At 45.8% G+C, this 27,551-nt stretch overlaps 1 protein-coding gene across 1 annotated transcript in view; it reads left to right on the forward strand.

Moving 5' to 3' along the window:
* Positions 1 to 21,647: 21,647 nt before the first annotated feature.
* LOC124594200 (protein takeout-like) overlaps positions 21,648 to 27,551 on the forward strand; it is a 56,197-nt gene continuing 50,293 nt past the window's right edge. The window contains exon 1 of the mRNA XM_047132559.1: positions 21,648 to 21,744. Coding sequence (XP_046988515.1) covers positions 21,648 to 21,744 — 97 coding nt within the window. The remainder of the gene's footprint in view (positions 21,745 to 27,551) is intronic.

The following is a 27,551-nucleotide window of genomic DNA, read 5'->3' on the forward strand; positions in this document are numbered from 1 at the left end:
GGAGGATGGATAGCAACACGACAGGAGAAGTCGTTTCGTGTGCAAAATTGGCAGAGAGTTGCGTCATCACTTTAACAACCCCGTCATGTCAGCAGAAAGCTTCTTTGTTTCAAATATGTTGATCAATGATACAGAAAACTATGGAATACTGTTACGTTTGAAGCTCTTCTGTCGGTGTTTGCTTTACAAATAAATTTGTTTTTGGGAATCCGCATTGAGCAAAACGCAATTTTTTTTCGATAACCCAGACACGTATCGCTGAAGTTTCAGCATGATCGGTGGGCTTTTATTTCCTTTTTGAAACTTCTGTTAGGGCAATTTATTTGCAAGCAAACACGGACACAAAAGCTTCAACCGCGAGGTGATGGTTTCAACGCCCTGACAGGCATTTCCAAATAGAAAATAAAGGCGCACAGACGATACTGAAACTTCAGCTAAACAAGAAAAGAAAAAATTATTTTTTGTTCAAGGCGCGCCCCTTCCAAAAACAATCAGTTAAGTCTGTTAAGCATACGAGCTTTCGACGCCTCCAGGGGTGTTCCTGACTACGGGAAGTTTGTGCTTAGAAGGAAAACACTGCATTTTGAAAGTACTTGAATCACAGATTCTCCCTCCGTATTTAAAATGTATTCCTTCTACGAGAAGGCCACTTATACCCTGTACACGATGATGCATTTTCTATTTTACTGTACATTTACCTTCTATCGTACATTTCTTTACGGGTGAGAAATACCATTTTAAGACTGGCGGTGTCTTCGTTCGATGAAGTGAAACATGCAGATATTTGAGTGTCATTCTTAACGTATTTCATACTACCAATATTAGAGAACTACGGAACCTATGCAGAGGAACACCGGTTATAGTGCGCGCAAAACGTCGTGGCCGCTAGGTGCGCAGATGGCTGGAGAAGCACGGGAGAGCACCTGTGGTGGGAGGTCGCTCCGAAGCTATAGCGGAAATGCCGTTCTAAACTGAAGCCTACACTCCCATTTTTGGTAAATATTAAACGTGGCGTCTCCATGCCCACATTTGCACGGTGACCATTCAAAAAGATCTCGCACCTCTTCTTTGGTTAGTATCTAAAAAGAATTCCGTTGAAAATGCAGCGATTTATTTTCGCCTGGTTTGTAAACCATTTGTAGCTTTCAGTCACGAGTGGGGAATTTTGAGTAAAACCTACACATTTTTCTTGTTGCCATGTTAAAATGTGCTTCTTTTTCCAAAACTCAGCGGATTTTACACAGTCGCAATCGCGAGAGAATTCTGGAACAGTGGTTTATTAAGTTAAATAAGTGAGGAACTGAAAAAAGTAAGGTCAGCATTTTATGAAAAAGCACATCCTCGGTACAAAATAAACGTGCAATGACTTCACTTACATTGTTCCAAAACTCATAGCATTTCTCGTTTCACCAACCGTCGGTGGCCTTAAAAATTACATTCTTTCATCGGAAATGTCTGTAGTTAGTGCAATGAACGGTAGATAATGAAGTTTTGCTCAATAACCACATGGCAAAATACTTCGCTCATTGTGTGCTACCACTTGCCAAAATCTCATTTCGTTATCTCAAACCGTTTATGAAATATGGGGAATGTTGTGGATATTTCACTCTGGCTATAGCGTTGGGGCGGTACGATCGCAAATGAGTGCGCTACGTCAGATCAGTTGTTTCAAGATTGGTGACAGAGACCTTCAACCACATCTAAAGAAAAATTGAACATGTTAGCTACATTTCACACGCAGCAACATACTATGTAACATACACCAGACGCAAAGTCATAGCGACCCTTATTTTTCATTGCGAACTTTTTCGAATTTCGCGCTGTATCTTACTTCCTGTAAATATCACAATTACTACGACCATTAACGAACTGATGGGTACATCACAATGAACCTGCCACACAAAGATACAAATAATGCGAAAATGAAATTTTTGTACCAAATAGCTTCTGTAAAATTGTTTGAGAAAGATTGTAGGGCGTGCGCGTCGATTCTGACATCGCCGACCGGTCGAAAGGTGGCAAACGCTTGTCGAGCTCCCCTTTGAACAAACGAATGAACTCCCCCAGCTCTTTGGACGAAAACTGGACACTGCGCATCGCCCATTTTATCCTGCACGACCTATACGAATATCCGCGTGGTACATTACGATGCCATTTTGATAGCAATAATTAGATTCGCCCCCGCAAGTGTATGGGCTCGCAAGTACGAAGTGAGCGTGTTGCATACAAATTGCGCCGCATACAGAGACGAATATGATCTCCGCGGTATTTCGTTTGAATACCGCCCTTCGATTGTGCTATTACGGTACCAATCGAAGCGATAGGTGTTACAGGTGCTAACCAGCCCGTCTACGTGCATCAGTCCAGCCAGCATCGGTCCTCGCCATCAGCCAGCAGCGGTTTTTGCCAGCAGCCAGCGGCGATTCCTGCCAGCAGCCAGCAGCCAGCAGCCTGCAGCCTGCAGCCAGCGTCCAGCGGCCAGCGGCCAGCCACGGTTCCTGCCAGCGTCCAGCAGCGTTTCCTGCCAGCAGCTAGCGTCCAGCAGCGGTTCCTGCCAGCAGCCAGCGTCCAGCTGCGGTCCCAGCCAGCGTCCCGCAGCAGCAGCAGCAGCAATAGCGTCCCCACCGGCCGGCCAGCCAGGTCGCCACCCCTGCTAGCAGCAGCAGAGTGGAGCTTCGACCCCAGTCTCCTACATAGTTTCTCCGTCCCTTCTCCTCTATGTTTCTCGTCGCCTTCTTTGTCCTGTCCTGTGCTTTTCCCTCTCTCGTAATGTCGACCCCCACCACCGCCACTACTGTCACCACCACTGCCATCATATACACCTCCCCCTCCGCCGCCGCCACCACTATCACGTGGTGTGTCGCATCACTCCCCCCTCAATCCATCCCCCCCACTCTTCACTCTCCCATCTCCCTAACTATTTGTCGCCCCATCCCCGGTTCCTCCCTCCCGTGCCTCCTCTGATCCCTTCCCTCCACTCCCTCCCTTTGCTCCTTCCGTTTCTGTGGCCCCGCTAGGGTGGTCGCCCGGAGGGCTACGGCCCACGCTCCACTCTCCCCTTAGTATTCATTGTCATCGTCTTCACCGTCGCCTTCGCCATCGACCTCACCATCTCTGGCGCCGCCTCCAGCACTGGGACCTGCCACTCCTCACCACCTTCCAGTCGCTCCCATGCCCCACACCTCCTCTGTCGCCGTCAAGTGCCCCAGTGGCACCCCTGCCTCCTCTACTCCCAAAAAGGCTCCGCCTCGTCCCCCTTCCCCCATCCATGATGCCATGGATGTCTCCCCGCCTGTTCCTGCCCCCTCCTCCTCCTCCTCCACCCCCTCCTCCTACCGCTACCTCCTCTCCCGTCCTGATCCCTCCCTTCTTGAAGCCCGGAACCTCACCCTCTTCCTTCGCCAGAATTTTCCTGGTGCCCCCATCTCCCTCCTCACTCCTCGCCGTGATTTGGTGCTCATCTCTTACCCCAGCCCTACCCTCCACATAGACCTCCTTTCCGCATCCCTGTCACCCGCTTTGGTCCTAATGCCTCCCTCACCCCTGCTCCTTCACCGCCTCTCTCCCGCCAACCCCAACCCCCGCGTCGCCCGCCGACCCTCACCGCCGTGATCACTCGGCTTAGTCCGATGATCACGGTGGAGGAGGTGTTGGCGTTACTTCAGGCCTATCCCCATCTGGAGGTGCGTGCGGTTCGTCACATACACAACGCTGCCGGCCCCACCCGCCTTATGCGGGTCTTTTCCGAGCACGCCCCCTCCATAGACCGTCTCCTGAAGGAGGGTGCACTCCTTTTTAACCAACGTTATAAAGTTGACCCCTCCTGTTCCCCTCCTCAATCCCTCTGCTCCAAAGGTGCTTGTGGTATAATGCACACCTGACATCTGAATGCCGCGAGGCCCCCACCTGCCCACACTGTAGGCAAGCCCACTTTTTACGGCAGTGCCCCAATCTCCAGTCCCCCCCCCCCCTCCTGTAATACCTGTAACCTCCCTCATCCTACCTACTCCCAGAAATGTAAGGCCCAACCCCCTCCTACCACTCCTGAACTCACCATTCCTCTCTGCCCTCTGGACGCCCTCACCCCTCCCGGCAATTCCCTTCACCCACCCCCTACCGCTGAGGACATCATCAGATTCCTCACCATCGTCCTTCAGAATGTTCATCCTTTTCAGCGCCTGCACACCCTCCAACAGATCTCCCTCGCGGCCCGTTTCGTTTTCCAACCTCTCCTTCCCAACCCCACCAAACACCTGATCCTAAGTCTCTTCTTCCCAAGCCTTACCGTTACCTGCACCACCATCTATGTCCGCCCTAACGCCCCTATTCCCTTCGACTTCCTCTCCCACATTGATCGTACCTTCTCCTCCTACGTGATCGCCACTGACCTCAACATCCATAGTTACGGCGGTGTCATTGGTTCCTCTCCTCCCTTCAAGGCGACCTCATCCCCATCCCCCAGCACACCCGTCCCGAATCCAATTCCACTCCCGATGTTATCCTTTCCTCCCCCATCCTCCTTGGCCGCATAACGGTGGATGTCCTGGAGCCTATTGGTAGCGACCATCTCCCTGTCCTCCTTACCGTTTCAGACGGTCGTCGCCCCCGCCCTGACCCTCGTCATGACCCTCCCCCTAAGTACATCCATGACTATTCCTGTGCCAACTGGAATGCCTACCAGGCTACCCTTTTCACCCAGGTCGATAGCCGCCCCTTCACCTACCACCACCCTGACGATGTAACCCATGCCACCTCCTTTCTCCAGCACACCTCGTCTGAGGCCATGGAGGCCCACATCCCTACTGTCGCCGTCCACCCCCACCGTCCTACCTTACCCCCACAGGCCATCCTTCTCCTCCGTGAATCCCGCCGTCTCTACCGTGCCTTCTTCCGCACGCATGACCCGGACACACTCCAATGCCACCGGCAACGCCAGCGACACATTCGTAATTTGCTCGCGGCTAAGAAACGCCGCGACTGGCGACAGACATGCACCCGTTTAAATGCTACCCTACCTATCAACTCGTCCAAGTTCTGGTCAGCCTTCCGTCACCTTACCGGAACTAAACCCTCCCCCTACTATCCTCTTCTCCATGATGATCATCCCTTCCCTGACTCCCTTAGTAAGGCAAATCACTTTGCCTCTTACCTCTCCAATGTCTTTTCCATCCCCGATGATCCCCAGTTCAATTACTCCCTCTTCCCAGATATCCGCAATCGAACTGACACCTCTGTCCCTCCGCTCGCTCATGGTTTCCAGTACTTGGACAACATTGCACACATGGAACTCAATGCCCCTATCACTACACAGGATCTCATTGCTACACTCTGCACGAAACGCAACACCGCTCCTGGTCATGATTGTGTCACCTACCGTCACCTTCGTGAAGCTCCTGTCTCTTTCCTCTCCACCCTGGCCAGGCTCTACAATGTAGTCCTGTCCACCGGTTACTACCTCGACCTGTGGAAAACCTCCCATATCCTGATGTTCTTTAAACCTGGCAAACCGCCGTCCGCCGTCTCCTCCTACCGTCCCATCAGCCTTACATCGGTCTTCAGCAAGGTCCTGGAATCTATCCTCACCCGCTGCATCCACCGGCATCTCCGCCAGCACCGCCTCCTTCCCGTTACCCAGTGTGGCTTTCGGCCGTCCTTCTCTTCCGACGATCTTCTCCTTCACATCACTCATCTCCTTTCCGACCAGCTTAATTCCCGTCGCTCCGCAATCTTCCTCTCCCTGGACCTCGAACGAGCTTATGAACGTGTATGGCATTCCGGTCTCCTCTTCAAGCTCCAAACCTTCGCCCTTCCCATTAACCACATCCGTCTGATCGGCTCCTTTCTCTCCGACTGTCCTTCCTACGTCACCATCCATAACACTGACTCCTACACCTTTTTCCCCTCCGCTGGTGTGCTCCAAGGCTCCGTCCTCTCCCCCCTTCTGTACCTTTTGTATACGGCGGACATGCCGCCGCCGTCACCCCCCGTCCACCTCCTCCAGTTTGCCGATGGCACTGCCTTCCTTGCCCTTGCCCCTACCCTGCAGCGCTCCCAACGCCTTCTCCAATCCCATCTTGACCAGTTCACTGTTTGGTGCAACCAGTGGTTGCTCAAGGTCAATCCCTCCAAAACCCAGGCGATCATTTTAGGCAAAACCACCCCTTCCTTCCGCCTCCTTGATTTCTATCTTATCATCTATGGCCGTCGTATCGCCCTCACCCCCACCCTTAAGTACCTTGGCGTCACCCTCGACCGTCGCCTCTCCTGGACTCCCCATCTCCAGACAATCCAAGCCAAGGCACGCTCCCGACTCCGTCTCCTCAAGCTCCTTTCCAGCCTTACGTGGGGTCTGGACCCCTCCACCATCCTCCACACCTATCAATCCCTCATCCGCCCTATCCTTTGTTACGCCCATCTGGCCTGGATCTCCGCCCCCCCCCCCCCTACCTTTTATAAATCCCTCGAAATCCTTGAACACCATGCTCTCCACCTCGCGTATCGCATCCGTCTCCCCTCCCCCACGCGGATCCCGTATGATCTCATCTCCTTCCCCCACCTCCTCCTTTTCCTTGAAAGGATACGGATCCTGTACACCTCTCGCAAACTCGATCCTCCTCATCCGCTTGTCTCACCCATCCTCTCCCACCCCCGCCTGCTGCCGCGCCTGTATTCCCACGTCCCACCCGGTCTCCATCTCTCCACCCTCCTCACCCTCTCCCAAGGTGGCTTCCACCAGCTCCCCCTCCCTGATGATGTCCTCCTCCCCTCCATCTACCCCTCCTATAAACTTTGATCCTCCTCCCCCCCACTTCCTGTGTCCTTTCCTTTAGGCACCTTCCCTCCCTTCTCTTTCCTTTTTCCCCATCCCCTCCCTCCTTCCCTCTTCCCCGGGCTTCCCCTCCGCCTTCCTCCCTTCCCCCTATCTCCCCTGCCCATAACATCTGCTCTCCCCTCCCCCACCCCCCCTCCCCCTCTCTTGGCATGTCCCCGGACTCGTACACGGTTAGTGAACATTTGCGCGCCGGAGATCAACGCCTCGTGTTCTGTGTGTGCCGTCGTTTTGTGCTTAAGTGATTCAGTGTTATTCGTTTTGTGCACCTACGTTTACGTGTGACAATTTTCGTCTCTGTCTGTGTCCAAGTGTCTGAACAATTTTATCTTGGACTCTACGCCCGTGAACGGCACCTTGTATTTTAAAAAGTGTTTGTCTCCGTTTATATGTCCACCATGTTTTTTCTCTAAATGTCTTCATTTGTATATTTGTGTTTCTCTGCGGCCAAAGAGCGGCGTCGTATGCTGCTGCAGGCCTGTCTGTAATACAGGTTTCAAAATAACAATAAAGAAAAAAAAATACAAAGAGACGAATATGGCTCAGGTTGACAGGCGGTTTTAGTACAACCGTCTGCCAAAGCACTCTTCGTCTTGTTAGGACGTGCAGAGGTAATCTTCTAATACGAGTACAAGACATTACTGCCAGTACGTCACTGCCAATACCCAAGTACAGGAATGGATTCTTGCCGAATGACAGTGACATTGGAACATGTAAAGTACAGCACAAGTTTGTGACAATCGTGTGGAGTGGCACTTGTAGGGAAGTGGAATGCCTTGTTGTCCGCAGCTCGTGGTCGTGCGGTAGCGTTCTCGCTTCCCACGCCCGGGTTCCCGAGTTCGATTCCCAGCGGGGTCAGGGATTTTCTCTGCCTCGTGATGACTGGGTGTTGTGTGATGTCCTTAGGTTGGTTAGGTTTAAGTGGTTCTAAGTTCTAGGGGACTGGTGACCATAGCTGTTAAGTCCCATAGTGCTCAGAGCCATTTGAACCATTTTTTTTGGAATGCGTTGACAATTCAGTGGAGTCCAAAGGCGCCCATTCACAGCCCAATTGGCCCGCTGACCGTCCACCGATCCGCTCGCCAACCTATCGGACTACGTGTGGACACCAGCGACTGCTTGGCGGACCCTATCTGTCTGTGCCTGCAGAAGGGGTCCTCCGGTTAAACTGATGCACATGGACCACGGTCCCGACCCAAGGTCGGCGAGCGTGTTGGGGCAGACCCACTAGGCAGACGAGTTGGCTGACCAGTCCACCCATGTATGAGGGCCATTTGCCTGCATGCTACCTGTGGAAAGTCGTTTATTCCACCGACAACCCATGGATTTGCAGAAATCTCTCTCTGCGAAGTATCACACCCAAAAAGGGTGTCAACCCCCTACAGCACGGCGGGTACACAGCTTCTTTCCCAAGCATCCATGATTTTTAAAGGACATGGCCCATATCCCACGTATTTACGTAGAATTAACAAGATTAGGTCACACACACGCAACTGTGAATGTATTTTTTGAATGTGATCAATTTATTAAATGTAGACTGGGATGGATGTTGGCATAGTCCCACTGTGAGGGTATAGAGCCACCGATGTGACACCAGGGAAACTTTCCTGATGACACGGCAGCCATCCCACGCTCAGAGAAAGAAACAATTTCGTGTCATAAAGATATCTAGTGGAACCGATAATTTAACGTTGTACAGAATAATTTATTAACACCTGGTCGTTCAGCGTAACGTGCTAAGTGCTATCTCGTGAGACAGGGAGGATTTACGACTGTGGCCGGGTATACCAACCAGAGTGTGTGGTTTCTAAGCGGTTTCCCACGCTAGCTTCTTTCACAGACAGATGACGTCTTCGTTCCCTTGGATTACTTGAAGAATATGGCATCAGGAAGGGAACTGATCCATAAACTTAAATAATGAAATAAAATTTGCCAAATCCTGAAGAAGCTAAATCCACAGTATCCAGGATAGACGCTAAGGAAAAGAAAGAACAGAATAATTTAGTAGTACTCTGATTGTAGTAATATGCGTAGTTATCGAGAGCAGTTAAATTTTAATTTCTTTGAATGTTTAACTATAGATTCTGAGCGCTGGAGGGCTTTTTGCTCCAGGAATACCAGGTCCTAATTCATATACACTCCTGGAAATTGAAATAAGAACACCGTGAATTCATTGTCCCAGGAAGGGGAAACTTTATTGACACATTCCTGGGGTCAGATACATCACATGATCACACTGACAGAACCACAGGCACATAGACACAGGCAACAGAGCATGCACAATGTCGGCACTAGTACAGTGTATATCCACCTTTCGCAGCAATGCAGACTGTTATTCTCCCATGGAGACGATCGTAGAGATGCTGGATGTAGTCCTGTGGAACGGCTTGCCATGCCATTTCCACCTGGCGCCTCAGTTGGACCAGCGTTCGTGCTGGACGTGCAGACCGCGTGAGACGACGCTTCATCCAGTCCCAAACATGCTCAATGGGGGACAGATCCGGAGATCTTGCTGGCCAGGGTAGTTGACTTACACCTTCTAGAGCACGTTGGGTGGCACGGGATACATGCGGACGTGCATTGCTCTGTTGGAACAGCAAGTTCCCTTGCCGGTCTAGGAATGGTAGAACGATGGGTTCGATGACGGTTTGGATGTACCGTGCACTATTCAGTGTCCCCTCGACGATCACCAGTGGTGTACGGCCAGTGTAGGAGATAGCTCCCCACACCATGATGCCGGGTGTTGGCCCTGTGTGCCTCGGTCGTATGCAGTCCTGATTGTGGCGCTCACCTGCACGGCGCCAAACACGCATACGACCATAATTGGCACCAAGGCAGAAGCGACTCTCATCGCTGAAGACGACACGTCTCCATTCGTCCCTCCATTCACGCCTGTCGCGACACCACTGGAGGCGGGCTGCACGATGTTGGGGCGTGAGCAGAAGACGGCCTAACGGTGTGCGGGACCGTAGCCCAGCTTCATGGAGACGGTTGCGAATGGTCCTCGCCGATACCCCAGGAGCAACAGTGTCCCTAATTTGCTGGGAAGTGGCGGTGCGGTCCCCTACGGCGCTGCGTAGGATCCTACGGTCTTGGCGTGCATCCGTGCGTCGCTGCGGTCCGGTCCCAGGTCGACGGGCACGTGCACCTTCCGCCGACCACTGGCGACAACATCGATGTACTGTGGAGACCTCACGCCCCACGTGTTGAGCAATTCGGCGGTACGTCCACCCGGCCTCCCGCATGCCCACTATACGCCCTCGCTCAAAGTCCGTCAACTGCACATACGGTTCACGTCCACGCTGTCGCGGCATGCTACCAGTGTTAAAGACTGCGATGGAGCTCCGTATGCCACGGCAAACTGGCTGACACTGACGGCGGCGGTGCACAAATGCTGCGCAGCTAGCGCCATTCGACGGCCAACACCGCGGTTCCTGGTGTGTCCGCTGTGCCGTGCGTGTGATCATTGTTTGTACAGCCCTCTCGCAGTGTCCGGAGCAAGTATGGTGGGTCTGACACACCGGTGTCAATGTGTTCTTTTTTCCATTTCCAGGAGTGTATATGCATATGACGCAGCTAATCAAAGTGACACAATACTAATATATAGTTTTGAGGGGATAGGTGATAAGTTCTTAAGATACTTTATTCTAACTATATCCAATTTACTTAACATCAAATAATGCTTGTATGAACGTATGCTTTAATATTTGTACAATATTTGTTTTATACAAACTGCATTAGGTAAAGAGACTGCAAGTTCAATCCGTAAACAGCAATAACTACATAAATGTACATTTACGACTAGCATATGAACCACTATGTATCCCTCTGAAGCACAGACCTGCCGTCATCAAGAGGCACACAATTTGCGTTCGCCAAGCTGTGAGTTGAAAAATGAAAACTAACAACGTGCTGCACTTTGCGGGACTTGAAAACATCTATCAATGTAAGTATATATATTTTTTTTGTTATCTGTACCTTTTCGGCCTCAACAGATTTTCTTAATTCTTACATCTATACAGTATTATTAATGTATTCAGAAATTGGAAAAGTGCAGTTCTATTGTATATTAATGAGAAAGTATTAAATTAAATGAAACTACATGGTCCCAGAGAACTTTTCAAGTCTCAACATCTATGGCGTATATATGCAGACTGAAGTGACGAATGAAAATTTGTACCAACAACTGAGCTAACAATAGGCACAGTTCATTGTAAGTCAGGATTCATGTAAGGAATGTATATTCCGAATGTTGTAGCCATTTTAATACGTTATCCCATATTTTAATATCAGGAATTAAGGATCTAGAGCACCTAAAGACCACAATAGGATAACAGGTTTCAGGATGGACCAAATCATTTGGCTAGTCCCAAAATTGTATCACATACAAAAAAAGGAATATATTGTGTAATATTCAGACTCAATTAAAAGACTTTTCTGAGAAGAACCTTTTATTCAGTAGATTGTAGACGACAAAAGATCATGTATTAACAATATATTAATCAGAATATTAAGACATCCATGACTTTACGATGGGACATATTATACATTAATTCTCAGTCGTTTTACATTTCATAAAAATTTCACTCATTTTATTTTTCTAAGGTTATAGACAGATTTGAGGTTATAATAGTGGACTCAAGTGTGATTGCTACCACATTAACATATATTGAGACACACTTAATATGCAACAGAAAAAGTTAAGTTATTAGTAATATAAATGAAAACAGAAATAGCCTTCTGGCGGCTCAGTAATACAATTAAATGCTTTGTTTTATAATATCACAATCTGAAAACTTGTGGGGAGAGGGATTCTTTCAATTCATTTTGTGTGGGCGCCAACGGTCACTTGAGAGTGAACTGATGAACTGCTAGGACATGTAGACTTGCAATATTTTTTAATTTTTGTGAATGTCAACCAGATGTCAACTGTCAGCAATGTAAAGTCAAGTCCGATATTAGTCATGAGCGACTTCTGACAACTGTTTGTCAAAATGAATTTAAACAATAAAGACGTGTTTCGATGTATCAATATCTACATTGCATTGCGTGACTACAAAACTGAACTTTCGTGGGGAATCCACCAGCTCGATTTGTGCAATAGTTGTGCTATACTGATTGGGGTGACATACTTTTACTATCGACTTCAAAAAGATAAGTCAAGCGACAGATTTAAATATCAGTAAAAAGCTTTCAGCATTTGGTTTCAGTTTTTAGAAATCGAACTTCAGTGTGTTTAAAATCTTCGATTCGTTCACAAAAATTTATATTTTCACTGGTTACTTTCACAGGAAAGCAAATTTTGGAACCCAGTGAAATGGAACATTGGTTAAGACACTGGCCTCATATTCTGGATGGGTGAGATAAAATCTCTCCAACCGTCCAGATTCGTGTTTGGGTGTTCCTCTACATAGATCGAGGCGACTTCTGGTTTGGTTTCACTGAAATGGACATGGTTCATTTCTTCCCCATACTACGCTAATCCGAACTTCATTTCAGTTTCTAATTATCTCTTCGCCGGCGGGGAATTAAAACCTAACGTTCCTCCTTTTCCATCATAGACGAAAATAGTGAGAAAGTCAGAGTTTATCATCCCCTTAACCTCTTCATCCCCTTGGTCCACACATGTGGACCTTCGTTCATCTGTTTTCTCTGTAAGCAGATGTATGTATTTTTCCGCTTATAGACCGAAGATCCATGCGAGTGGGCCTTCTAGTTCTTAGTTTTAAAACCAGAACGCAGTATCTTGCAAGGAACGATTGGTGCATTCTTTTGCAGCTGGTTGCACGCAGAAAATGACTACTTCTACGAATCGTAGAGGCATGTAAATAATTATTATTCCTAAATATTAGACTGAAAACCTGCTGTTCTTACCTAACATTCATTAACTATTCTAGATGTTGAGAATTAGTTGAGACTCGCTTAAATTTTGTTTTTTGTTATGAAATTACGCATTTTACCTCATGTCACAATGCGTATTTGCTCATTTCAATTTGGCGTTCGATAATGGAATTCTTAAATAACAGTTATTTTTACATTATGCAGCAATGGTGAACTATTAGAAGCTCTTCTGAATGATAGCAGCGTGGAATTATCTGATTGGGAAGACGACGAAATCTCGTTTTCGACGGAAGATTGTCCTGCTGAGTTTGATGAAACTAACTGGTGAGCAGTAAGAACGTTACGGTGTCTTGCTAGTAGCTAGAAGAGGACGTCCCCATACAGTGTATTCCTCTGACAGCGAAGATGTGAATGATGTAGAAAAAGTGAATAAAAATCCTAGAAGAGCTGTGTTGCAACCAGTTTCAGAAATTAAGTTTTAAAATCTTGACCAACTAGCAAAATTTGTTGAGGCAAGGAATGCCCCAAATGCGGCAAACCTGGCTATTTATGTATTGCGAAACATAATTGTTTTGATGCTTATCATAAAATGTACCACAAATATTTATTTACTGGCCGTAGCAAATTATTATTTGCCAGAAAGTATTGTATGACTACTATTTTCTTGCATTTATTAAGTTTTTTCAGAGTGGCAACAAAAACCTGTATTGGAAATCATATATTCGAAAAAATACAAATATTTATAATCCTTTTTTCTGCGTGCATTAGCATATACAATTCACTATTCCAAAATAAAATTTTATATCACTGAACAAAATGTTGATATTAAAAAAAGGGGAAATAAAATACAAAGCCAAGATTAGGATGTTCTCATGGTAAGTGAGGCTTGTGGTCCACAAGCGTAAACCTCCATTTATGCCTTAGTGAATCACCAAAAAAATATTTCATTTGCAATTACGTCATATTCGGTTATCACTTTGCTGGAAAATATGAAAACAAAAATTTCTTGCTTTTTTTTTTTGTCTCAGGCGTCAAGAGATTAACATGAAGTTTCTAAACACAAAGCTCCAGAACCAATTGCGCCATAATTTGAGAAGAAAATTAATGTATTTTTGCTGTATGCGTCATCGCAGAATTAGCCTGAAAAGATATAAGCACACGTTTCACTGCACTTTCTCAATAAATTGTGTCATATCATATTATACTAACAGTTAAATAAGAGAGACTTTGCGTACATAATCAACAGGTTGTGTATAATTAGTAACAGCTTGTAAATGCATTTCCACCTCTTCAGGAGACGCTACTCCTAATGAACGTGGATGTCGTTAACTACACCCGTAATTAAAGGAACCAAACCTCCGCTCAGTTACTGAATGTGTATATGATGACAGCTAACAGGCATATAACTTTTCCAGCTTAGGAACTTTCCGCATAAAAGGGCATTTAAGACCACGGAAGCGATCACCAAGAAACAGAAGGGCCCCACTGTCCCTCTACCTCCGACTTCCCTTTCTCCCTTCGTTCTTCTCTTCACCTGTCTACCTTTGTCGCCTCCTTTTCTGTAAACTAGTTCATTCGATATTCCATATCTCATTAATCACTAAAGGTGCCTGGTATCGTCAGTCTATACGCAATAATATATATTTCTGCATTAAACTACAGTCGTAACGGATGCTGAGTAGTGAATTTCAATAAATTACCGATAGTCTTCGTTTCTTCGTCACAACAATATTTCGTATCTCTCACATGTGTCACTCGATTTCTTGTCGATGTAAAGAACACTCAAATAAAAATCACTAATAAGTTTATAGCTTTAGCACACATCTTTGCTTAACACTGTTCCAGACAATTACTTATCAGGAAATCTGTTCTCTGTAAATCACGCTGGAATGCAACGTTACTGAAAACTTCCAAAAGTAATTTAGGTGCATTCTACGACGCTCTTTATACGATTCGTATTCATTTCATAGAATACTAGTTTTGTGATAATAATATGCTTATATTAATCTGAAACACTCGTAATTTTTTATGTTTATTTCTGACCTGTGAAATTAATGTCGTATCTTAATCATGATTTCCTAGCAATATCGAAACGTCTCAGTCGACAAGAATCACTACATTTATAACAAATGATGCTGAGAGAGAGTCAAATCACTTTAAGCGATTATTACACTCGTGAATAGCTGACAGATACGCGAAGGCGCGCTGAAAAATAAAGTCTCCGAACTGTTTATTCTGTTCTCAGTATTTGTTGGGTATTGTGTGTCATGCATAGTACTCGGTCGTCTTTCCCTCTTCGCTGACGCAATTTGCAACCCTCTGCTGTTAGAGGCCATCGAATTGTAGCGCGTAACATGGTTCTGTGTAATGTAACTATGTCGGTGTGTGAGAAACAGCTTTCTATTATCGAGTGTCTAATCACAGGAAACGTTGCGTTTTAAGCGTGAGAGTGATTGGTTCATTATCAACATCGCAACAGGTGATCAAAGCAGGGGTCACCTGTTTGACCCCGAAAACAAGAGGCCATCAATGGAATTCCGCTACAAAGGATCACCGACGCCAAAAAAGTTCAAGATCTGCCATCAGCAGGCAAAGTCATGCTCACAGTGTTCTGGGACGTTCAACTCCTTCAGCATGACAATCTCAGATTATACACGAGCGCTACGACGACATGGGTTCACTGTTATCGATCATCCTCCTCACAGTCCCGACTTGACCCATCCCATTTTCATCTGTTTCCAAAAGTTCAATAACAACTTCGAGAACTTCTCTTTGATACTGATGAAGTTGTGCAAACGGAAGTGAGGTTGTGGCTCTGCCAATGAAGTCTGCAGCGATGGGAGAAATTTGTTCGTCGCCAGGATGGCTATGCTGAGAAATAAATAAGCGGATGTGAAGAACAAGGATGCATATTATTAATAAGGTTTGTTTCACTTAAAAAGCTCAAAGAGCTTTCACACAAAAAAGGCAGAGCCATTACTTTTCAGCACGCTCTGGTATATTCTCAATATACGAAGTGATTCTGTATTAAAACATTACAATAGTGTCTGCAGACACTTTCTATGGTCGTTTCACCAACAGAGATTAAATTAGGTGTACTTTTGATTCCATAGTGAGCAGATCCTCAGAATGCAGAACATGTGTAAAACAAGAATATATCAAATATTTTAATAAATTCAGTTCGGAGCAGCCTACGACAGAATTGCAGATGCGCCTAAGCAAATCTTTATTTACTGTGTGGATGTTATCTGACATAGGTGCCATAAAAATAAAAAATCTAGCATACTTCGATTGTTTTCATTCCATAATGTCATCCTGGATCATTTTTTGGCTTAACTCATGAAAGGCAAACCACTAAATCAAAAGCGTGTAATATGAATTATTTTCGGTGTGAACTCAAGAACGTCATGCAGAGAACTGTGGATGCTAGTTACCGATTTCCAATAGATTGACTCCTTAATGAAAGGTCTCATCAGTAATATACATCTCTTTCAAAGCGACAGTCTTGTTGATGGAATCACTATCAAAACTAAGAATAACCTTCATAAAAATTTGAATTCGCTTGCTTTCATGGAGAAAGGAGTCCATTATTCAGTAACACACATTTTCTGTAATTTGCCAGCAGCCATAGCCGTTTAAGCGACAGTGGTGCGCTGGATAACTAATGCACTAGATTTGTTCATTCAGCAATAAAATGCACTACGACATTACTACTGTTGTAGATACATACTTTCAACAGGACAATGCACCTGGAAAAACAAATGCTGTAGTTAATGACGTTCACCACTGCGCTGTTACTGCTGCAGATATGTGCATTTTGCAAGACGGTGCACTGTGGCGTTTCTGCCGTGTTTTGATGGAATGGCTCAGTGAAGATCACCGCAACAAGAAGGTACCTAGTGGTCCTCTAAGCCATCTGACGTCTATTACATTTTGGCACATGTGGTGTGCTGTCGAGCGCCAAGTCTGCAGCCGTCTGTCCGAGTAATCTCCGTGAGTTACGTATCGCTGTTGAGGGAACATGCACACATATAGGTGTACAGCATTTCCTTTGTTTAGGCATTCAGTCTCTGATAGGGTGCCGCCGTCATTATTGTAGGAGACAAGCAGGGATTCGTATCAAATTCAGTTTCTCAAAAAATGGCTCTGCGCACTATGGGACTTAACAGCCGAGGTCATCCGTCTCGTAGAACTTAGACCTACTTAAACCTAACTAACCTAAGGACATCACACACATCCATGCCCGAGGCAGGATTCGAACCTGCGACCGTAGCGGTCGCACGGTTCCAGACTGAAGCGCTTAGAAGCGCTCGGCCACCCTGGCCGGCTTAGTTTCTCATAGCGATTGTTGATTAATAGCTGTTGTCGATTAATTTCATGTTACTTTGCTATGGAAAAAATACATAGTAAAAGAACAAAACAAACCGTAAATGATACAAAGTAGAAAAGGAAACCTGGAAAGCGCTTTGCCCAAGCAGTACGTAGCATAGGAGTTACGAGAGCCATGTACGGAGTTAAGGCAGACTCTGTCGAAAAATAACTACGTTTGAAACTTCTCATCAGATTAAAACTGTGTGCCGGACCGTGACGAGATCCAGAACTTCGCCTTTCGCAGGTAATGTTCTTACTGACTGAGTTAGTCAGGCAGACTCACAATTTCCATCCCCCCCCCCCCCCCTCTCCCTCACCCCTTCCGCTTCTCCCAGCCAAATCATCCATAGCATCACTTTCTTAGAACACCACTCCTACTTTCCAAATTTCACAGACGTTTCTGTATATACCGAGTGGAAAATGGAATAAACAGAGTTGTTCTAAGACTCCTCAGTCTTTGATTACTGAATTTACACTGTAGACACTAAAGGCTAAGTGATCATATATTCCTGTCAACACTTCAAGTACTTCACGTAACTAATATGAGCTACGAATACTCTCAGTAACGGACTTCACATTCTAACCACGGGATCTATTGAGTGGTCTTGTCATCATGCCGTCTTTGGGACTGATGTTTCATCGCTTATGCATTCCAACCCTATTCTTATATTTTAATTACAAGCAATGTAGCTGAAACAGAAACATACATAAATTTCTTTAATCCATCAGTTTTCGTAATATATTGATTAAGTGTTGTTTAGGTACCGCTGCAATTGAATGAATGGGAGGAAAGCAAGAAAATGTCTCGCTCTTACCGACGCACTAAATTAGTCCGATTAATAAATCACTTCGGATGAATATAAAACACACATTTTGAAAAATGTCATGCATCTCTCCCACAAAGCCGCTCTGGAGTGCTGCAACTGCAGCCCTCTGAATAACATTACGATCTTCTCAGCGCTTCATTTGCTCCTTTCTTTAATGTTTCACCCAGTTAATAGGAAAGTACTGCATGATGACCACGCGTATATTTTAAGGGAAATTGGAAAAATGATAACAAAAATACGTACACTGTCTGACTAGAACGTGAAGCACCTAGAAGATTTGGTCAGATATCAGTGTAACTTCCAACACGTACGCACCATCGGCGAATATGTAAAGGATTAGAGTTACAATTCTCAGCAATAGGTAGAACGGCCACAAGTGTACGAGGTCTGCTCAAAAAATTCCGGAACGTCCATAATTTCGCGCCAATAGCGCTGCGGGAATTAAATTAAGAAATGAAACACTTAAAGTAGTAAAGGAGTTTTGCTATTTGGGGAGCAAAATAACTGATGATTGTCAAAGTAGAGAGGATATAAAATGTAGACTGGCAATGGCAAGGAAAGCATTTCTGAAGGAGAGAAATTTGTTAACATCTAGTATAGATTTAAGTGTCAGGGAGTCGTTTCTGAAAGTATTTGTATGGAGTGTAGCCATGTATGGAAGTGAAACATGGACGATAAGTAGTTTGGACAAGAAGAGAATAGAAGCTTTCGAAATGTGGTGCTACAGAAGAATGCTGAAGATTAGCTGGGTAGATCACATAACTAATGAGGAGGTATTGAATAGAATTGGAGAGAAGAGAAATTTGTGGCACAACTTGACTAGAAGAAGGAATCGGTTGGTAGGGCATATTCTGAGGCATCAAGGGATCACCAATTTAGTATTAGAGGGCAGCGTGGAGGGTAAAAATCGCAGAGGGAGACCAAGAAATGAATACACTAAGCAGATTCAGAAGGATGTAGGCTGCAGTAGGTACTGCGAGATGAAGAACCTTGCACAGGATAGAGTAGCATGGAGAGCCGCATCAGACCAGTCTCTGGACTGAAGACCACAACAACAACAGTGCGTTGGAGCGAAATACAGTTGGCATCCCTGCACACGCCAGTGTTTAATATGTAACTGCTGGAAGTTTCGTTGTTGTTCGTCTGTTAGTAATTGTTCAGAGCTGTATTGAGTAGAACGTTGTGTCGAGTCTCGCACAGTTTGCGAATTTCGAGGTGGCAGAGTTAGAGGTGCAACGCGTCTGCATTAAATTTTGCATGAAGCTCAGTAAACCTTTACAGAAACACACCAAATGAGGCAGAAAGCCTACGGTGATGAGTACTCAAGCCGTACTCGGTGTTACGAATGACTCACGCGGTTTGAAAATGACTGGACGGAAGTTAAAGATGACCCTCGTTCAGGACGCTCTTCGACGTCTACCGAGGACTCTCATGCCAGGAACGTCAACGAAATTGTTCGTGCCAATCGAAGACTGACTGTCAGAGAAACTGGAGAAGAATCTAACATCTCAGTTGGATCATGTCATGAAATCTTGACACAACATATCGGAATGCATCGTGTTGCCGTCAAGTTCGTCCAATGTCTCATGAGTCAAGACCAGAGAGACCTTCGCTTTGCAGCCTGTGAAGAGCTTTTGGATGGTGCAAATGAGAACGAGTTGTTCCTTAAGAGAATCACAACTGGTGATGAGACGTGGGTCGACAGTTATGATGTTGAGACCACCGTTCAATCTTCGCAATGGATCGGGAAAGGTTCTCCAAGACCAAAAAACTCGTCAGGTCAGGTAAAATGTCAAAGCCATGCTGATAGTTTTCTTTGACTTCGAAGGATTAGTTCATCGTGAATTCATGTCACGGAGACAAACTGTTAATCGGTGGTACTATCGGAACGTGTTGCGACGCTTGCGAGAAAATGTGAGAAGGAAACGGTCTGAAATGAGGCGAGACATTTCATGCCTCTTGCATCACGATAACACATCCACACATTCATCCCTGTTGGTGCGTGACTACTGCACAATAAACGAAATCACTGTGCCGCCTCATCCTCTGTACTCTCCAGACCTGGCTCCTACAGACCTTTATTTATTTCCAAAGCTGAAAACCCTATTGAAAGGGCGAAGATTTGCAACGACAGACGAGATAAAAGAAAATCCGCAGACGACGCTTCGTACGATCCAGCAGGAGGCGTACCACGACAGCTTCCGGAAGTAGAAACGGCGTTAGAGGCGGTGTATCAATTTTGGTGAGAGTATTTCGAAGGAGACCATGCACAATAAGTAAAAGGTAAGTGTAGAAAAATTTTGTGGACAAAGTACCGGAATTTTTTGAACAGACCTCGTACATCAGTGTTTTTCCTGTTTAGTGTTCTTATCAGGCCTGATAGGTTCTGTAAGGAACGTGAACAGTGCCATATGCTCAGTAATCACTGTGTAAGCCTTGAAAATGTCGCGTACTCTTGTGAGACAACGTTAACAACAACTGCCAGGAATATGAAAGGGGTCTCATTTTGAGTCTCCATATGGGCGGGTGGTCGAGTCCTGTAATGTCCAGATTTGTGAGGCATTCGGGTGTAACAGTGGCCGGATGTAGGACTGCATGGGACAGTGATGTTGGGGTCGACCACACCTGAGCACCGCAAGGGAGAATCGCCGTACTGTGGACCAAGCATCTGGCAGTACTCCACAACTGCTCTTGCCATCCGAGAACAGAGGTAGGGGAAGAGGTGGAGGAGAGAGACAGGGGGAGGAGGAGAAGATGGACAAAGACAGGTTAAGGGGGAGGCGGACTCAGACAGGGGAGAGAAGGGGATGAGGAAGTATATTCAATGTCCATACATATTGGAAACGTGTGCCTTCTCTTTTCTTTCGTTTACATTTAGGCAGACTGAGCCACAGAAAGCGTGGCCAGGTACAGCTAGAATTAGGTATGGACTATGGTCCAGACGTTTGTTAATTTCCAGGGCTTCCAACAGGATGAGTTATTGGGCTTTGTTTGCTAAGTGTAGGATGCAGGACTGTGCTGGTTGCTGTGACCATCGCTCAGTACATGCTCTGCAAATGAGGAGTCATACTTCAGCAACCTGTAGCTGCACTCATGTTCAGCCAAACTATTGCTATGACACTAACTAACATAAAACTTATCACACGAGAAAAAATTCTGTGTAGCCCATTGTTGACTAGTAGTTAGGTCTTACCTTCGCTATTGAAAATATACTGGGCTGTGGCATTCCTTACACAGTTTCTCGCATATTTGTAGGATATCAGTGTTCCTGCTACGCTTTGTGATATGTGTCCTTGGTATGGGACTGTACACCACTTCCTGCAGGCGTTGGAAGCAGCAACAGAGAGAGAGCATAGAGAAGGGGAAACCAATTTAATTATGTAACTCTGCTCTGAAATCTTATTTGGACATGGGAACAGATATGAGAGGGTGCAGCTATGGGCGGAAAGCTGCAAGTTTGGGTGTCGATAGGTGTTGTGAGCAATAAGGTATTACCGAGTCCAAAACGTGATACAAAATAACTACGGCATCAAGAAACGGTAAGAGTTTTTGAACCAGACCCATATCCACCAATCAGAAAGAAAAATAGAGGGAACTAGATAATGTCAGCGGTGGCGAGCTTGGAGCGCCGCCGGGTTCATGTGGCGGAAGCGGCGACTGCGCTGTCGCGTCGCGTTGTGAAATCAGTGATCGCCACAGGGTGAGTGGCAGGCTCCCGCGAGAAGAGACGGTACGCAATAAAAGGCCGGCTGGCGCACCGCCTCTTCCCAGTCGTCAACATGTCTCCCCGGCAGAGGACCAGCGCGCTCACCGCTCTGGCCGCCGCCGCCCTCGTCGGGGCGTTCGTGCCCGCCGTCCTCGCCTCGCACAAACTGCGTAAGTCGACACACGTCAAACATTTATTCATGCGTCAACATTTATTTATTGTTTCTGTTGCTAACTGTCGTACAGTCGACTGCTGCTGATTCGAAACTGGACGAATCTAATTTCTCGATAAATCGAACCTGTTGCTAATATCCTCGAAAAAGCCTCAATAAATTGAAGAAGTCACATGCGTTTCCGTACGATCGAGAAATCGAAACGACTGTCATTGCAGAGCGCACTGCGGACACCGTATAATAATTCGACGTCAGCGATTGTCCAACACTCGTTAATACAGATTGCTTCGGCAGTTGATCAAATAATTGTTTCGTCATTCAACTCGTTTGTTTGCTCAACGATGTATTACTTCCTGTACGAGTCCGCGATCGTTGTGAATGTTTCTTGAATAGAACTGGTCTAGATCGCTTAATACACAACCACCGCTTGTGTACTGTGTCAGCGTGCAATAACCGTTCACAGACGGCAGGAGGCAGCACCAGCCGTGGAGAGTATACAGGGTGGTCCATTGATAGTGACCAGGCCAAATATATCACGAAATAAGCATCAAACGAAAAAACTACAAGGAACGAAACTCGTCTGGCTTGAAGCGGGAAACCAGATGGCGCAATGGTTGGCCCGCTAGATGGCGCTGCCATAGGTCAAACGGATATCAACTGCGTATTTCAAAATAAGAACCCCCATTTTTTATTACATATTCGTGTAGTACGTAAAGAAATATGAATGTTTTAATTGGAGCACTTTTTTCGCTTTGAGATAGATGGCGCTGTAATAGTCACAAACGTGTAAGTACGTGGTATCACGTAACGTTCCACCAGTGCGGACGGTATTTGCTTCGTGATACATTATCCGCGTTAAAATCGACCGTTTACCAATTGCGGGAAAGGTCGATATCGTGTTGATGTATAGCTATTGTAATCAAAATGCCCAACGGGCGTGTTGCTATGTGTGCTGCTCGGTATCCTGGACGACATCATCCAAGTGTCCGGACCGTTCGCCGGATAGTTACGTTATTTAAGGAAACAGGAAGTGTTCAGAGACATGTGAAACGTCAACCACGACCTGCAACAAAAGATCATGCCGAAGTAGGTGTTTTAGCTGCTGTCGCGGCTAATCCGCACATCAGTAGCAAACAAACTGCGCGAGAATCGGGAATCTCAAAGATGTCGGTGTTCAGAATGCTGCATCAACATCGATTGCACCCGTACCATATTTCTACGCATCAGGAATTGCATGCCGACGACTTTGAACGTCGTGTACAGTTCTGCCACTGGGCACAAGAGAAATTACGGGGGGGGGGGGGGGGGGTTAAGATTCTTTGCACGCGTTCTATTTAGAGACGAAGCGTAATTCAGCAACAGCGGTAACGTAAACAGGCATAATATGCACTATAGGGCAACGGAAAATCCACGATGGCTGCGACAAGTGCAACGTCAGCGACCTTGGCGGGTTAATGTGTGGTGCGGCATTATGGGAGGAAGGATAACTGGCCCCCATTTTATCGATGGCAATCTAAATAGTGCAATGTATGCTGATTTCCTACGTAATGTACTGGCTCTGAGCACTATGGACTCAACTGCTGTGGTCATCAGTCCCCTAGAACTTAGAACTACTTAAACCTAACTAACCTAAGGACATCACACACATCCATGCCCGAGGCAGGATTCGAACCTGCGACCGTAGCAGTCGCACGGTTCCGGACTGCCTGCCTAGAACCGCGAGACCACCGCGGCCGGCGTAATGTACTACCGATGTTACTACAAGATGTTTCACTGCATGACAGAATGGCGATGTACTTCCAACATGACGGATGTCCGGCACATAGCTCGCGTCCGGTTGAAGCGGTATTGAATAGTTTATTTCATGACAAGTGGATTGCTCATCGAAGCGCCATACCATTGCCCGTACGTTCACCGGATCTGATGTCCCTGGATTTCTTTTAGTGGGGAAAGTTGAAGGATATTTGCTATCTTGATCCACGGACAACCCCTGACAACACGCGTCAGCGCATTGTCAATGCATGTGCGAACATTACCGAAGGTGAACTACTCGCAGTTGAGAGGAATGTCGTTACACGTATTGCCAAATGCACTGAGGTTGACGGACATCATTTTGAGCATTTATTGCATTAATGTGGTATTTACAGGTAATCACGCTGTAACAGCATGTTCACAAAGGTACATGTATCACACTGGAACAACCGAAATGAAATGTTCAAACCTACCTACGTCCTGTATTTTAACTTAAAAACTTACCTGTTACCAACTGTTCGTCTAAAATTGTGAGCCGTGTGTTTGTGACTATTACAGCGCCATCTATCGCAACTAAAACATTCATATTTCTTTACGTACTACACGAATATGTAATAAAAAAAATGCGGGTTCCTATTCAAAAAAACGCAGTTGATATCCGTTTGGCCTATGGCAGCGCCATCTAGCGGGCCAACCATAGCTCCATCTGGTTTCCCCCTTCAAGCTAGACAAGTTTCGTTCGTTGTAGTTTTTTCTTTTGACGCTTATTTCGTGAGATATTTGGCCCGGTCACGATCAGTGGGCCACCCTGTATAAAATTTATCGGGGACGCGGAAAACATTGCAATCCTTGTCGTAATGCGGAAACGGAGAGATTCACTTGAAGTCCAAAAAGGCATGATCATTGGTGTTCGGGCCAAGAGTGGAAACATTTCCGAAACTGCTAAGTTTGTAAACTGCTCGCATGCCGCCGTGGTTAAAGTATGCCGTGTATCCAAAATCGGCGCCGAACCACATATGGTGCACCACAGGCTGCGGACATTTGTCCGGAGGAATAGACGTGCAACGGTTGAGCACAGATGACCGCCCAGATGAACCAAAATCCAACCAATAGCGTCTCCTCAAGGAGCGTTCAGCGAACGTTGTTGCGTATCGGTCTCCTCAACAGGAGTCTGGTTCATGCACCCATGGCAACTGCTTTTCACCGGCGACGAACACTTGAATTTGCACGCCAGTACCGCAACTCGACGACCACTGAGTGGCGATGAGTGGTCTTTGTACATGAATCACGCTTTATGACAGAGGGCTGTTGGCACGTACGGCATGAAACGCCTGAATGCAAAGACCCTGCAACAATCGTCGGAAGGGTCAAGGCCAGAGGGCATTCCCTCCGTGATCTCGTCATTCTGGAAGGCGCAGTGGATCAACACAAGCATGCATCTATCCTTGGGGACCATGTACACGATTACATGTAGTTTTTCCTCGGCACAATGGCATCTACGAGCAGGACAATGCAACGTGTCACACGGCTCGCAGTGTAAGTTCCTGGTTCGAAGAGCACCAGGAATGAGTTTACCGTACTCCCCTGGCCACCAAACTCCCCGCATTTAAGCCCAGTCGAGAACCTGCTGGATCACCTCGGTCGGGCTGATCGCGCCATGGATGCTCAACCGAGTAACCCAGCGCAGCTGGCCATGGCCCTGTTAGTCAGCACTGCTCCTCATTCCTGTTAGAACGTCAGAACCACATGGACTCCCTTCCTCCATATCTCGCAGCGGTCCACGCTGCAAAAGGTGGCTATCCAGGCTTTTGATAGGCGGTCACATTAATGTCACTGGCCAGTGTATATTTATTTATTTAGTACACCGTTTCGGCTGCTGCTATCGGATCTATAATTAAGATTAAAGGAACATAAACAAAGACAAGAGATTGTTACACGTAGTCAAGCTTCAAAAGATGAAAAAGAAAATTAAAAATGTTTTAAAAGTTCACTCACCAAAACCAGTAACTTCTAAAACAAGATTCTACATCTACATCTACATCCATACTCTGCAAGCCACCTGACGATATGTGGCGGAGGGTACCTTGAGAACCTCTATCGCTTCTCCCTTCTATTCCAGTCTCGTATTGTTCGTGGAAAGAAAGATTGTCGCTATGCCTCTGTGTGGGCTCTAATCGCTCTGGTTCGCGAGATATACGTAGGAGGGAGCAATATACTGTTTGACTCCTCGGTGAAGGTATGTTCTCGAAACTTCAACAAAAGCCCGTACCGAGCTACTGAGCGTCTCTCTTGCAGAGTCTTCCACTGGAGTTTATCTATCATCTCGCTAACGCTTTCGCGATTATTAAATGATCCTGTAACGAAGCGCGCTGCTCTCCGTTGGATCTTCTCTATCTCTTCTATCAACCCTATCTGGTACGGATCCCACACCGGTGAGCAGTATTCAAGCAGTGGGCGAACAAGTGTACTGTAACCTACTTCCTTTGTTTTTGGATTGCATTTCCTTAGGATTCGTCCAATGGATCTCAGCTTGGCATCTGCTTCTCAGACGATTAATTTTATATGGTCATTCCATTTTAAATCACTCCTAATGCCTACTCCCAGATAATTTATGGAATTAACTGTGCGGTAGCGTTCTCGCTTCCCACGTCCGGGTTCCCGGGTTCGATTCCCGGCGGGGTCAGGGATTTTCTCTGCCTCGTGACGACTGGGTGTTGTGTGATGTCCTTAGGTTAGTTAGGTTTAAGTAGTTCTAAGTTCTAGGGGACTGATGACCAGAGATGTTAAGTCCCATAGTGCTCAGAGCCATTTGAACCATTTTTTTTAATTAACTGTTTCCAGTTGCTGACCTGCTATATTGTAGCTAAATGTTAAAGGATCTTTCTTTCTATGTATTCGCAGCACATTACACCTGTCTACATTGAGATTCAATTGCCATTCCCTGCACCATGCGTCAATTCGTTGCATATCCTCCTGCATTTCAGTATAATTTTCCATTGTTATAACCTCTCGATATACCACAGGCATCATCCGCAAAAAGTCTCATTGAACTTACGATGTTATCCACAACGTCATTTATGTATATCGTGAATAGCAACGGTCCTACGACACTCCCCTGCGGCACACCTGAAATCACTCTTATTACTCCATTGAGAATGACATGCTGCGTTCTGTTATCTAGGAACTCTTCAATCCAATCACACAATTGGTCTGATAGTCCATATGCTCTTACTTTGTTCATTAAATGACTGTGGGGAACTCTATCAAACGCCTTGCGGAAGTCAAGAAACACGGCATCTACCTGGGAACCCTCTGAGTCTCGTGGACGAATAGCCCGAGCTGGATTTCACACGATCGTCTTTTTCGAAACCCATGCTGATTCCTACAGAGTAGAGTAGATTTCAGTGTCAGTATCAATAAAAGCTCTCCCTAATCGGGGGTCAACAGTCAACTTGGCTCAAAAAAATTATACATAGAGGTAAGTATAAGGGACAGTACAAAGTCAAATTATTTTATAAATGAGCGACAGTACTCCTTTAAATCGTTTCTTGTAATCTGACTTTGAATGTTTGTAGTTTTAAAACTGTCTGTCATTTTATAACTATGAAGGAGAAAAAAAGTTGAAGGCAGAGTCCACCACATTAGCGCTACCTGTCGGCTAGAATTCATATGGTTGTACAATTGTTTGAGCCTAGTTGATAGTTGGCGACCCGATTAGGTATAGATTTTATTGATATTGATGTTAACCTTGTTTTACAAATTACAAGTTTTGGCGAGCCAACTTTTTAAAATTGTTAAACTTGACAATATTTCATCTTTTGTAGCTTGAAAATGTGTAACAAGCGCGCGTAGTTCTTTACGTGACTTAAATCTTAAACCCAGATCTGCTGATTCCAACAGCCGAAACGGCCTAATAAATAAAGAAATATGTTAAGGAATCTAAATGGTTTTATTTCCAAAAAAAATGCATAAAGTATCACGTACAACATAAAACAGTTGTAAAAATGTCTTCAAAGAAGTTGTTTGAATTTCTCAAAAATGAAACGGGTAATT

This window comes from Schistocerca americana, chromosome 2, assembly GCF_021461395.2.
Source record: "Schistocerca americana isolate TAMUIC-IGC-003095 chromosome 2, iqSchAmer2.1, whole genome shotgun sequence".
NCBI classification, from domain to species: Eukaryota; Metazoa; Arthropoda; class Insecta; order Orthoptera; family Acrididae; genus Schistocerca; species Schistocerca americana.